Source organism: Coregonus lavaretus (assembly GCF_964263955.1).
Source record: "Coregonus lavaretus genome assembly, chromosome: 2".
NCBI classification, from domain to species: domain Eukaryota; kingdom Metazoa; phylum Chordata; class Actinopteri; order Salmoniformes; family Salmonidae; genus Coregonus; species Coregonus lavaretus.
In genome coordinates, this window is record NC_139989.1 from 41,856,102 (window position 1) to 41,870,186 (window position 14,085).

A 14,085-nucleotide genomic window follows, 5' to 3' on the forward strand; every position below is an offset into this window, starting at 1 on the left:
GGAGGGAACTTGTACAATGCTCATAGGGTAGCCACAAAACAACCACATCCTCAGTGACACTGCAGCAGATGACGACTTTCAATTTGTCAGATATGTAATTGTGCCCTGAACTTCATCACTCAGTCTGTGACACAAATGAATGAATTAATTTGGCTTTAGAAATAATCGAACAATGATGCCATGTGGCATGGTTAGCAGAATCTATCAGAACCAATAAGGTAAGAATACTATCTGAATAGTATTTTTCTGAATAACATGAATAACATTGAAGTACAATATCCTTATTCTATTGTTAGCGTTGTCTATCATTACATTTCTTTGTGTGGGGTTTGGTGTTTTTGTAAACGCATTTGTTGCTTCCATTTCTGGACTTAACCTTTGCTTGATATGAAAGTGATAGTCTTGAATTAAACTTGTTCCTTCTTCTCGACTCCAATAAATTACTATATATTTGTTTCATACACTTCCAGTAATGGTTACTTTACTTCAAGTAATGAACTCCAACACAAGGACAAATGTGATTTCTTGTTTTTCAGGCTTTCAGGTGCCATTGGTGATATCAGTTATTGAGCAGAACAGACTACTGTCCATTGTTGCCCTCATGGCTTTGAAACAACTGCTAATCACCTCACTGGTGTTGTGTTACCTGATTCAATACGGTAAGTTACACTTTTTCTCATCTATTATTTGTGCTACATATTGTATTGAATTTCAAGTGATGTATTTTCTCAAACACATATCTAGATAGTTATCCCCTATGAGTAGTAATTTGTTAGATTAGCAGGAAATGTTTTACCACATCAGGGTACCAGCAGAGCCTTATATAGACTATGAGTCTGGGCACCATGGCACTGGCATCACACTGACCACATCATCCTTTTCCTCTGCATTCACAGTTGCATGTTTCTGCAATGTCACCTGCACCACAGACTACAAGACATCCCTGAACTGCTCCTGCTCAGGCACAGTGCCCTCATCTCCCATTCTCCTTGAGGCAGAGTGCAGGTACACACTGTTCTCTGTCACTGCTGTGCTTCTGGCCTTGCTCCGATAGGTTTAAGAGATCACGTTTATACATGTTTATGTACTGTAAAGTTTAAACATTTAATTTTAAGAAAAACATCTGAATGTTACATCAACCTTTTCATATTTGTTTTTTGTTTTCTCACAAAAGCTGTATTTGAATATTATAATCACTCTTCTCTCTTTTCAGAGATTTTGACGGGCAAGTGAATGATAGCTGTGAAATAACACCCTCACAAAGCTGGTGCATAATACAACCAGAAGATTTTTACATGTACATATCCTCTGACACTACTTGCACTGCAAGAGTAAAGCACACAGGAAAAGAAGACAAAATGAAAACGGATGACTCAACTGACTGGAAATTGTATCAATTAGGTAAGTGGAGTAGGCCTATGTCTTAGGATGGTTGGTACTTTCCCCTGAACATCGCCTCTGATTCAGTGACAAGATATGACATGAATAAGAAGTGTTTATCATTAGCAGTAACATAATCTTATCAACCACTTACTGGATTGAGTATGGTGTCTTAAGACCTATTCTGCTGTGACACATTTTTATCAACAGTTTTGAACTTTGCACAGCTTTGAAATGACAGTGTTGAACAGTCTTTACAATGAGGATTGTTGTGTGGTGGGGACTGTGTGTCCTGGGTTCTTATGTATCACCCCCATTTGAAAGCTAATATGGTACAAATGATTGAGCTGTGTGCACTTGAATCCATGCCTTTTTCATATAATGGTTCCAACCCAAGCTTCTCTGCCTTTTCTTCCATAGTGAAGCCGCAGCATCCTGTCAATGTGCAAGTAACAGAGAACATTGACAGCTACAACATCACTTGGCAGATGGATGAAAACACTTACCTTGATAAACTGTTCATGTACAGGGTGCGGATTAGAACAAAACATTATTTAAAGGTAAACTAAATATATTTGCTATGTTACATGTTTCCAATAAAATGTTACAGTATGTGAAAGACCAGTTCCCTCAAACTGTTAAATATGAGTTTTTCTTTTGACCTACAGGATCCAGTCTATTACCCTGTAAGAGAGGACCGGAGGTACCTAGTGCTAAACAACCTTACACTGCAACCAGGAACTGAGTATGTGGCAAATGTCCAGGCCTCAGTGAACCCTGTGTCCAACTACCAAGGTCCCTGGAGCGAATGGAGCTCCACCGTAGAATGGAGGACTACAGGTACATCAATGCAGCAAGTTGAGATTTTACTGATCTGCGTTACATGCTCTTCCTGGATATATTGGATTGGGACTTCATTTTTCAGGTTATAGTAATGTATGAAATGGAGTAAAATGTTTATCTCTTTCTATACACTATGTGTATATTTACAGAAGGGGATGATAAGTTTTGGTGGCAGTGGCCCGTTTTACTGACCATTGTCCCCTGTTTGATCCTGTGCTGCCTGTGCTACCTCTTTAAAATGTGAGTATGCCTTATTTATGATCATTCAGGCAACAGTAAGTGTTTGCTATTGAACAGTGTTTTTATACAGATAAGCATTTTTGATCAGACACCAACTTGTATCCTCAATTTCTTCAGGTCTGCCAATAAATCACATGTTCTAGCCTGGTCACCATCATATATGCTATATCCAACTTCTCTGACTTTCGTCAGATGCCTTGAACAAACACAACAGTTGGCTAAAGCACAAATTGATCTGTGAACAGGCTAGAAATGTTCAGCCTCTTGGTGTTTTTACAGAAAGCGTGAATAGACTACACTTTCCTGACCTAACCTCCCACATACACAGACACCACAGCTGATGCTCTTTACTTGCAGATACACCATGTAGATATAGGGGTTAGAAGACACAGGAAGTCAGAGCTGCTTCTACATTATTATTACACCAAACCTAACCAACGATAGCACGGTGTAAGTGTCAGACACTCTAAATGACACCATTTACCCTTTAAAACATATTATAACACCTGCATAGAGAAAAATTCCATCCTCCCAGAAATGAAAAGTGAAAGAGTATTTGTGAAGACCTGAATAGTTCTGCTTATGTCACCTTCACATGCATTACATTCACATATCATTTCCTTTGTGAAAACATCTTTGCCTGTTTGTCACTTTGCCTCTACATCTCTTCCCTGCAGATTGTGGCCGAAGAGGCTACACTTGATGAACTATTCCCCAAGCCCAGAGGACTTTTTCAAGCCTCTCTACCACACATATGGAGGGGATTTTAAGGTAAAAATACAGGCAAAACTAAAATAACTCATTGTGTATGCGGGACTTGTTCTAAACCCCTCCAGCAGGTGTTGCCTATAGGGGGAACTTCAGCATGGCCAACAATGGGACTTTCCCATTATCAAATCCCACAATGACTACACATATGAGGGGGGCATTCAAATGACTCAGTCTGCAGGGGCTTCAAGGGCTTGTTTTTCAACTCATATGTGGGTGGATGCTCAGTAGAAGTTGAGTTGATGTACTACATCAGAGCAGTTCACCCCCCAATGGAAAATACCACAGGTAGAAATCTAAACTCAGATGTTTGCTAGGGTTATATTTAAATATTTTCCGCTTAGAGGAGTATTTTATAAATATTCCAGAAAGTCAGACAGGTTTGGGTAACCACTTATCTTTTTAGATTTGTCTTTTTTATTTATTATTTACAAAACAAATGACACTCTTATGAAGGTGTCATATTCACTATGCTTAGTGAATAGTAAAAACATATCATTTTTAACTGTAAAAATGTATTGCCTTTTAATGTGTCATGAATACAACCAGGCATGAAAATATGCTAGACAAAGTGAGATCTTTTTGTGTAAGTAAAATGAATTATGCGAGAAATGTCGGTGGAAACGCTTTTCTGTGCAAATATTGATATAATAACCATCATTTCGAAGTGAACTTGGAGTCACGCGATAACATGTTGTGTGTTCCTCCCACTATGACTTGTCGGGAAAGCAAGCAGTTTAGTTTATTAAACTACAGATGAAATACATTATGATTAACTTCACAGGGTGGTGAAAGTGCAAGGTTATGAGCTTGATGCTTCTTTCCAATAAATAGCTAGGGTCTTATTCAGGTGACATGATAGTCGATGCTTGGCTGCCGTTTGAAAATGTTAATAATCTCGCTCTTGTCCATATAATCGCACCATGTAGGGTATAAATGCGCTCTAGCCAACAGCGCGCAGATAGCGCTGTTGGCTAGAGCAGTGAGTGGTTCCCAAACTGTGGGGGAACGCAGTCGGGCTTTTAATGTACTCTTGAAAGCTGTAATTCCATCCTGTAGCTCAGTTGGTAGAGCATGGCGCTTGCAACGCCAGGGAAGTGGGTTCGATTCCCACGGGTGGCCAGTATGAAAAATGTATGCACTCACTAACTGTAAATCGCTCTGGATAAGAGGGTCTGCTAAATAATGTAATAGTAGGTCTAATTCCGAAAATGGGTAGTGCATCATCAATTTTCCTCTTGTCATTGCATACCTTAGAGAGTTATTTATAACTTGTTATAAATGTCCATATCAACTAGCCCATGTCAGCTAATGTTTTTTTGCTAGATTTTTTAGCCCATAGATTTTGTAGTAATGTTCGAGTCACTCAAATATCACATGCATACACATTAGACATGGCAAAATGTATAGAATTACAAGAAAATGAGCTTTAAAACTGCTAAATGCTCTCTGCAACCCATGACAAAATGTGTAGAATAAAGAGGGGTTTGTGTGATGAACAGTACTTGTGCACACATAAATAGACGTGGGATGGGGGGGCCTGAGTGAAAAAGTTTAGGAACCCCTGGGCTAGAGCACACGTGTCAATACCAGAGAGGGCACACTATATTTACATTTAGCAGACACTTATCCAGAGTGATTTACAGGAGCAATTAGGGTTAAGCGCGTTGCTCACATGTACATTACCGATTTTTCACGTAGTCGATTTGGGGATTTGAATCAGCGACCTTTCGGTTATAGGCCCAACGCTCTTAACCGCTAGGCTACCTGCCACAAGTTATCATGGAAATTATTTTGTGAAAAAAACATGAGTTGAAAATGCGATGGAAACCCATTTAACTTGTATTTTTTATTGGGTACATGGGAATTTAAACGCAAAATGTTTTTTTATGTGCACTACATCATCATGCACAGCCTTTTATCTGCAACAAGTCAATTTGATGGAAACACATCTCTGGTGGGAAAATGCGCATATTTGTTTTATGCAGATTTCTTAATATTCGCATGAAGATCTGTAGCCAATTTCTTCAAAAAGTAGGCTACCTGCGCACGTTTGTCCACAAAATAATCCCAGCATCCAAACAGTGCACTGTGCCATTTGAAGAATGGAAAGAGACATCTGTTAGGCTACAAAACACCAAAAAGTGCAATGACATTTAGTGATTGTCATAATAGGTCTACTCTTGTAGCCTGATGCGTCTTGCTGCCCACTCGCGTCTCGGTCTCGGCCTCGGCCAGTCATCTCTGCCTTGGCAAAATGTCATTGTTCACATCTAACCTCACAGCGTTTTGGAGCGTAGGCCTATACCACACGTTTTTAAGTAAATTCGCTCATTTCTATTGCGACTGACAGGCGGTAATGATACATTATGGTGTAATAGCCTACAGTTTTCTTGCTATCTTTGTTTAAATTGTTGTGATGGGCTAATGTTTTACCGGTATGGCTTACTGCCACTATTTACCATACCGGCTTACGTTCACGCCTGACTATAATTATATCCTGATGAAGGAAACAAATGTGTTGATTAAAAAAATAGCAAGATCAACAGCCTCTGCCACCTAGATCTAAAGTGTAATCCCATTACCGTGTATCATCAGGGGCCTCATTTATCAACTCTACTTACATTTCTTACTAAATTATTGCATTCGTGGAGGTTCTAGGATTTGTGTATGCAACAAAATATATAAATCAGAGCCATACTATATTTGTGAACTCGGGAAAGAGCGCTACAATCCCACCTGGAAAACGCCCTCCATTCACTTTTTATGGTAACAAAAATACCATAATTAGCTGTATGGTTTGGAAATGTTGGAACTAGGCCATGTACGTTTCTAATTTACAAGAAAGTGCAATAGCAAATTTGATCACATTTCTGTAGAGGTGTGGGCAGAATGTTTTAACCGATCTGTTCCAAAAAATCCCAGACATGCAAATGCAAATCTAATGTCATTAGTAACCCTTAGTGTAATCCATATTGCTTTTTTATTATTATTGTATTGAGAAAAGTACAGTGCCTTCAGAAAGTATTCACACCCCTTGACTTTTTCCATATTATGTTGTGTAACAGCCAGATCTTTTAATGGATTAAATTGAGATTTTTATTTTGTCACTGGCCTACACATATCAATGTGGAATTATGTTTTTCGAAATGTATTAACAAATCAATTCAAAATGAAAAGCTGAAATGTCTTGAGTCAATAACTATTCAACCTCTTTGTTATGGCAAGCCTAAATAATTTCAGGAGTAAAAATGTGCTTAACAAGTCACATAATAAGTTGCATGGACTCAATGATTTTCGATTTACTACCTCATATCTGTACCCCACACATATAAACAATGATCTGTAAGGTCCCTCAGTCAAGCAGTGAATTTCAAACACAGATATAACCACAAAGACCAGGGAGGTTTTCCAATGCCTCAAAAAGGGCACCTATTGGTAGATGGGTAAAACAAAAAGCAGACATTGACTATCCCTTTGAGCATGGTGAAGTTATTAATTACACTTTGGATGGTGTATCAATACACCCAGTCACTACAAAGATACAGGCATCCTTCCTAACTCAGTTGCCAGAGAGGAAGGATACCTCTCAGGGATTTCATCATGAGGCCAATGGTGACTTTAAAACAGTTACAGCGTTTAATGGCTGTGATAGGACAAAACTGAGAATGGATCAACAACATTGTAGTTACTCCACAATACTAACCTAATTGACAGAGTGAAAAGAAGGACGCCTGTACAGAATATAAATATTCCAAAACATGCATCCTGTTTGCAACAAGGCACTAAATTAATACTGCAAAAATGTGGCAAAGCGATTAACTTTTTGTCCTTAATACAAAGTGTTATGTTTGGGGCAAATCCAATACAACACATTACCACTCAATTTTTGTGGCGGCTGCATCATGTTATAGGTATGCTTGTAATCGTTAAGGACTGGGGAGTGTTACATGATAAAAAATAAACTGAATGGAGCTAAGCAAAGGCAAAATCTTAGAGGAAAACCTGGTTCAGTCTGCTTTCCACCAGACACTGGGAGATTAATTCACTGTTCAGCAGGACAATAACCTAAAACACAAGGCCAAATCTACACTGGAGTTGCTTACCAATAAGACAGTGAATGTTCCCGAGTGGCCGAGTTACAGTTTTGACTTAAATCTACTTGAACATCTATGGCAAGACCTGAAAATGGTTGTCTAGCAATTATCAATAACCAATTTGACAGAACTTGAAGAATATTGAAAATAATAATGGGCAAATGTTGCGCAATCCAGGTGTGGAAAGCTCTTAGAGACTTACCCAGAAAGACTCACAGCTGTAATCGCACAGTTGATAATGTACGCACAGTTGATAAATGAGGCCCCTGATGATAGAATTGCCTTTGGCAGCGATTACAGTATTGACTCAGGAGTGTGAATACTTGTGTAAATTAGCTATTTATGTATTTCATTTTTAATTATTTCACTTATTCATTATGAGGCATTGTGTGTAGATGGGTGAGTAAAACATACATGTAATCCATTTTGAATTGAGGCTGTAACAACAAAATATGGAATGTCAAGGGGTATGAATACTTTCTGAAGGCACTGTATGTGAAAAAGGTATGTGATATTGGGAACATACAGTGCTATGCCTATAATAAAATTAACAGACATGAACCCCTATTCCTCAGCCCCAATATCTATGTACCTCAACCCAGTAACCCCACACACACCTAAACCCAATTACCCACACACCCCAACCCTGTTACCCCAATGCCCTTACCCTAAGACCCTCATGCCAATACCTTAATATTGATACAATCAAGTCCCGATACACCTGTATCCTAGCCCTATAAGTCCTATTTCTTACCCATAGACCCCAGTTCCTTTGCCAAAATACCTCATCCCTGTTACTTGCTTATCTCAGCCCTGTTCCCCACTTTGCCTAGGTCTGTATTCCCCCAAGTATTCCGCTAATCATGTCATAGATAAATGCATAATACAGTGGTATAACACATATGCCCCAGCCCCATTCACTTTTTTTCCTACCACAAACTTGCTGCCAGAAAGTATTTGAATAGGCAAATCGACATCCATCCAGACCCATTGCCTTTATGAGCCTTGTGTATCCCTACACCCCATTACCCATATAAACCAAGTAAATCCATGGGCACACTCATATAGAACAGGTCTACCCCAGTGCCCAAGCCTTAACATTCATACAAACCAGGTCTACACTTGTACTTTAGTACCGGAATTAGTTTTTTGACCACTTTTCTTTATTTGTTGTATTTTTTACGTTCATATAATTTAATATTCTGTTCATATCATGTTTTCCATTCATTATTTCACACATATATTTGTGTTGTACCTGTGGGCTGCTACTCAGAAAAATATAGTATTAGAGTTTAAGTAATAATACATTCAGAATGTAAAGAAAAAAAGAAACAAAAAGGAAGTGGGCCTCCAAAAACCACCCCCACCCTCCCATCCCATTCCCCCGACCCCACCCAGCTAACATGTCTCCATCACACCACCAAATATGATCACGATTCAGGCCCATATAATAAAAGTCAAAGAAACATAGTCTACATGTTGCTAAGCTATCTCCTTGCCAATGGCAAATGCATCTGTTTTATCACTAGGCTATGTTTTAAAGATTTTATTAGCCTACCATTATTTTAATTCCCTTGTGTCATACGCAATAGTCTTTTTTGTGCATATGCACCTTTGATAAATGAGGCCCCTGCTGGTTTCTCAACTGCAGTTACATTAACATCCAGTAGGGGGAAGTGATGTCCATGGGAAAGAATATGTGTAGAGAGAGACATAGATTTTGTGTCTGAAGTCAGTGAACAACCCATGGTGTCAAAACAAACACAATTGCCTATTCAGAATATCAGTCCAAAAGATCCCTTTTCATATCATCCAGAGTAGAACTATTGCACACACACACATGCACACGCACACACATTACACAAAACAAATAGATTTTCATGAATCATTTGTGGATAGATGTAGATAATCTTTTCATAAAAAATTATGAAAATGCAAGTATTTCAAAAGAGCGCTGAAATATTTTACTTCCTCTGTGGCTGCAGAGAGTCTGGCATGAGGTTATAGGCAGAACTCTCTTTAGAAAAATATCAGAAAAAGACTCCAAGAAGTGTCCATGACCAGGGCCGTAACTAGGTTTGAGTTATAGTGAGGTCCTGATAAAAAAAAAAAGTTTGCATTACTGCATTTCTATACAATTAAAAAACGTTCAAATGCTATTCGGAGAACAGCAAAAATAAGCAAAAATGACCCCAGCCATTATCACCTTGGCTGCTGTAGGTTCATTCACCTCAATTGATCTACAAACACATAGCCTATTAACAATACAACTGTAATGTTATACCCCTGAAAGGGGGGAAATATGAGAAATGATTCTCATTGACACGTAGCATCAACTATTGTTCAGTCAGTTGTAATGATAAAATGATAAAATCATCAACTCTTTACATACTCAAATTTCCTCAAATTACATACACTAAGTTTACAAAACATTAGGAACACCTTCCTAATATTGAGTTGCACCCTCTTTTGCCCTCAGAACAGCCTCAATTCGTTGGGACATGGACTACAAGGTGTCGAAAGCATTCCTCAGGGATGCTGGCCCATGTTGACTCCAATGCTTCCCATAGTTGTGTCAAATTGGCTGGATGTTCTTTGGGTGGTGGACCATTCTTGATACACATGGGAAACTGTTGACTGTAAAAAACCCAGCAACGTTGCAGTCCTTGACATACTCAAACCGGTGCGCCTGGCATCTACTACCATACCCCGCTCAAAGGCACTTAAATCTTTTGTCTTGCCCATTCACCCTCTGAATGGCACACATACACAATCCATGTCTCAATTGTCTCGACGCTTAAAAATATTTATTTAACCTGTCTCCTCCCTTTGATCTACACTGGTTGAAGTGGATTTAACAGGTGACATCAATAAGGGATCATAGCTTTCACCTGGATTCACCTGGTCAGTCTATGTCATGGAAAGGGAAGGTGTTCATAATGCTTTGCCCACTCAGTGGATAGTGTTCACATTTGTATTCCTAGGCATTACTAATCAAGTTTCACACAAACATACATCCAAATGGAGCACACAGACAGTGGTGTAAAGTCCTTAAGTAAAAATACTTTGAAGTACTCCATAAGTCGTTTGGGGGGGTATCTGTAATTTACTATTGATATTTTTGACAACTTTTATTTTTACTCCACTACATTCCAAAATAAAATAATGTACTTTTTACCCCAGAAATTTTCCCTGACAACCAAAAGTACTCGTTACATTTTGTAAGCTTAGCAGGACAGAAAATGTGTCAAATTCACGCACTTATCAAGAGAACATCCCTGGTTATCCCTACTGCCTCTGATCTGGTGGACTCACTAAACACACAATAATTATTATTATTTATTATTATTATTATTATGCTTCGTTTGTAAATTATGTCTGAGTGTTGGGAGTGTGCCCCTGGCTATCCATAAATACATTTAAAAAAAAACAAGAAATGGTGCTGTCTTGTTTGTTTAATATAAGGAATTTGAAATTATTTAAACTTTTACTTTTGATACTTTTATTTGAGCAATTACATGTATTTTAGATACTTAAGTATATTTAAAACCAAATACTTTTAGACTTTTACTCAAGTAGTATTTTACTGGGTGACTTTCACTTTTACTTGAGTCATTTGCTATTAAGGTATCTTTACTTTTACTTGAGTATGACAATTGGGTACTTTTTCCAACACTGCACAAAGATGATCGTATTATCACATTCACATGAATTATTAGAATATTACTTATGATTCTGTATTAATATCAGTGATGAAGTTCTAAAAAAAATGTGAGTAATGGATAAGATGAACATTCACCAATATAAACTAAAACGTATTACATTTTTATAACTGTATTGTTTGCATTTTGATTGCATTTTAATGTAGGCATATAGGGATGATAGGCCCTGTGGAGATGTTCATATTGAAAAAGTTCCTAACTTGTTTGAAAAGATTAGTACAGATATGGGGCCCAGACCCCACGTTTGGGAACCACTGTACTAACCTCTCTCTCCTTGCTTCCCCACTCTCTCTCATCTGCTTCCTCCTGCATGCATTGGAGCCTGCCTCAGCCTCGATCACCACTGATCGCCACACCAATGTCTCAGTAGCATGCTCGCTGTAAAGCAAAGTTATTATGATAACTTAGTAGCCTATGTTTTGCTCCTGCTGAGGTAGGCTCCGTTTAACGTTAGCTTCTTACTTCATCCTTCTGGTTGGCTAAGTAAAACTAGCCAGAGCTCTTCAACGTTGGTTAGTGCTATCCGGGGTCCTTGGGACGTCCCTCCCCTAACCATAACCCTAACCTATCCTTACCTTAACTATTTTACACTTCAACTATAATGCTTTAGGGACGTCCCAAGGATGCCGAATAGCTTGATCCCTTCAACGTTACTGCGATATAAGTCTCTGCCCGCAGCTAGCCACCTGACTGACTGACATATCTAGAAGCGACTATTTACCAGTTGTGCGCTCATTCTCAGAGTCGGTTTTTGTTTGTTTGAGGGATGTCTGTAGACACGGCAGGAGTCGCGGGACGGTTTTAAAATCGGCTTTTGTCCGGCATCTCGCAAACACAGTCAGCAGCCGAGCAGCATCTCTAGTTTTGCCTACTCAACTGAGCCGACTCCGAGCTTGGGTAGTTCGCTTCACGTCTCAGGCCCCGGCCTGTACCCCGAGAGGGCAGAGTTATCCGTTTGAGAGACTGGTGAATGTGCTACGAAAAAGGCAAATCTGGGGGACGAAGGTGAACATAACGAACACACCACTTTTCACAAAGAAGCAGGCGCGATTGGAACTCGGACAGATCAAGAATAATTGTTGGTGTCCTCATATGTAGTTAATGCCATGTCACATGACAGTCACATCATTTCAAAAGATTTAGCAGGCAATAGTTTCAAAAGATTAAAAAAGCTAATGAAAGATAAACCAGAGTTACTGGAACCTGTGAAACATCCTGTTGCAGCAGCCCACAGATATGAGACACTGATCTTGCAAGCACTACAAGAACTGTAGATTGGTATCTTCACTTCTCTGCCATACATGAGACACATTAGATCGTATTTCTGCTCAACCTAATGTAAACCTAAACAAATCTGTTTTTTTTTAAAAATAAAGGATGTACTTTAGGTTTCCCTTTCACTCAGCAGTATAAATTTTTCTGAACTGCACAGATGTTCTGTGAGAAGTTCATAGTTATAAGGATGTCCACAGGGTTTGGTTATAGTTGAGGAGCATGACATTGCTGTACTAACTATGCTGTTTTATAGCATAAGCTCAATGTCAGTGATGAACACACATAAAGCAAGTCCCTGATCATATAGTATAAAAATGACCTCACAGCTAATTACATTATATAAAGAAAGCATTTTTGTAAATATATGATAAGCACAGTCAGGTAGATGTTTTTAAATGCCCTCTCTCTTTAGCTCTCTGACAGCTGTTAGCGGTGCAGTATGGCCACTTACTGCTGTCTTTTCAGATGAAAAACAGTGATTGGATTCTGCTGAATTGCTCTTCACCCAGATAAGGTATTCTCATGCAAAAGCTTGCCCATGCATATCTGTGGACAACATCTTGCTCTAGAAGGGTTCAGAGTTGTGCAAAATAACTGCCATCAGTTTCATAACCATTTCTAAATGTTCACTAAATGTAAACAAAAAATATATATATATAAATATAAGGTCATTCTTTCTGTGATCGATTTTCATATTGACAACTGAGGTTACCATGACCTGCTACCAATAATAGTGATAAGCTCTCATTCAACCTTTTACATTCAAGTGTAGCTCAGTTGGTGGAGTATGGCGCTTGCAACGTCAGAATAGTGGGTTCAATTCCCGGGACCACCAATACGTGAAAAATGTAAGCATGCATGACTAAGTCACTTTGGATAAAAGCGTCTGCTAAATGGCATACAGTATATACTGTATGAGCCTATAGGGGCAAGGTTTGTTTCTGGACAGTGCGGGCCTACCTTTCACCTCAAGTGTACCTATTCCACCTTAATCATCCATTTTATCATTATATTTTGCAGAAATGGGTTGGACCTGTCTTCATCTTCAGTGAGCTGGATCCTTTGGGGGAAAAAACACCTACACAGATGATGACTGAGAAGCAGCTAGACATCCTCGGGCTGTCCAGGCTGAGTGTGGAGGAAGACAGCAGCAGCAGCAGTGGGGACCAGGGCGCCTGTCACTCCGCTGGACACATCTCCATCGAAACTGTGATGGTATCTGGGGAGGAAGGAGCTTTGTCAGGGAGTTCTTGGGAGACCTACAAGTGCAGCCAAGGTGGGGGAAGCTTCTCCCAATATACTGGAGGCAGCAGAGGAGGTATGGACAGTGAGGTGGAGGGCCCTCTTGGTGCTGGGGCAGAAGAGGAAGGAGGGTTATGTGGGCAGAGTGGAAGACGGGCATCAACGGGCCTGCCTGCTATGGAGTGGCAGCTCCAGCTACAGGCCCGGAACAATCAACCAGAGCAGATTTCATTGGTCTCAGAGGACGGCTACCCTCCCATGATGCTGGATCTGGACAGTGTGGACACCATTGACAGTGGAGTCTTTGTTGAGTCTGACTGTAGCAGTCCTGTGAACACTAACTTTGATTCTGAGGAGCAGATAGACTCTGCTTTACTGAGTGGGGTAGGCAGTTCCCCTTCCGAATATGTCAAACAGTGGATGACAGGTAAAACTATGCAAGAGGACCCAACCAACTCAGGACAGAACAGAACAATGTGAATTCTCCCTCATATCCTCTGTCACTGACAGTGCTTCAG

General features: G+C 39.5%; 1 protein-coding gene across 1 annotated transcript; it reads left to right on the forward strand.

Moving 5' to 3' along the window:
• Positions 1 to 567: 567 nt before the first annotated feature.
• Positions 568 to 14,085, forward strand: LOC311137691 (interleukin-21 receptor-like). Its single transcript, XM_084172236.1, has 8 exons — positions 568 to 659; positions 897 to 1,005; positions 1,214 to 1,401; positions 1,801 to 1,940; positions 2,049 to 2,220; positions 2,373 to 2,463; positions 3,141 to 3,234; positions 13,346 to 14,085. The coding sequence occupies exons 1-8, from the start codon at positions 602 to 604 to the stop codon at positions 14,045 to 14,047; spliced, it is 1,554 nt and encodes a 517-aa protein (XP_084028362.1). The 5' UTR covers positions 568 to 601; the 3' UTR covers positions 14,048 to 14,085.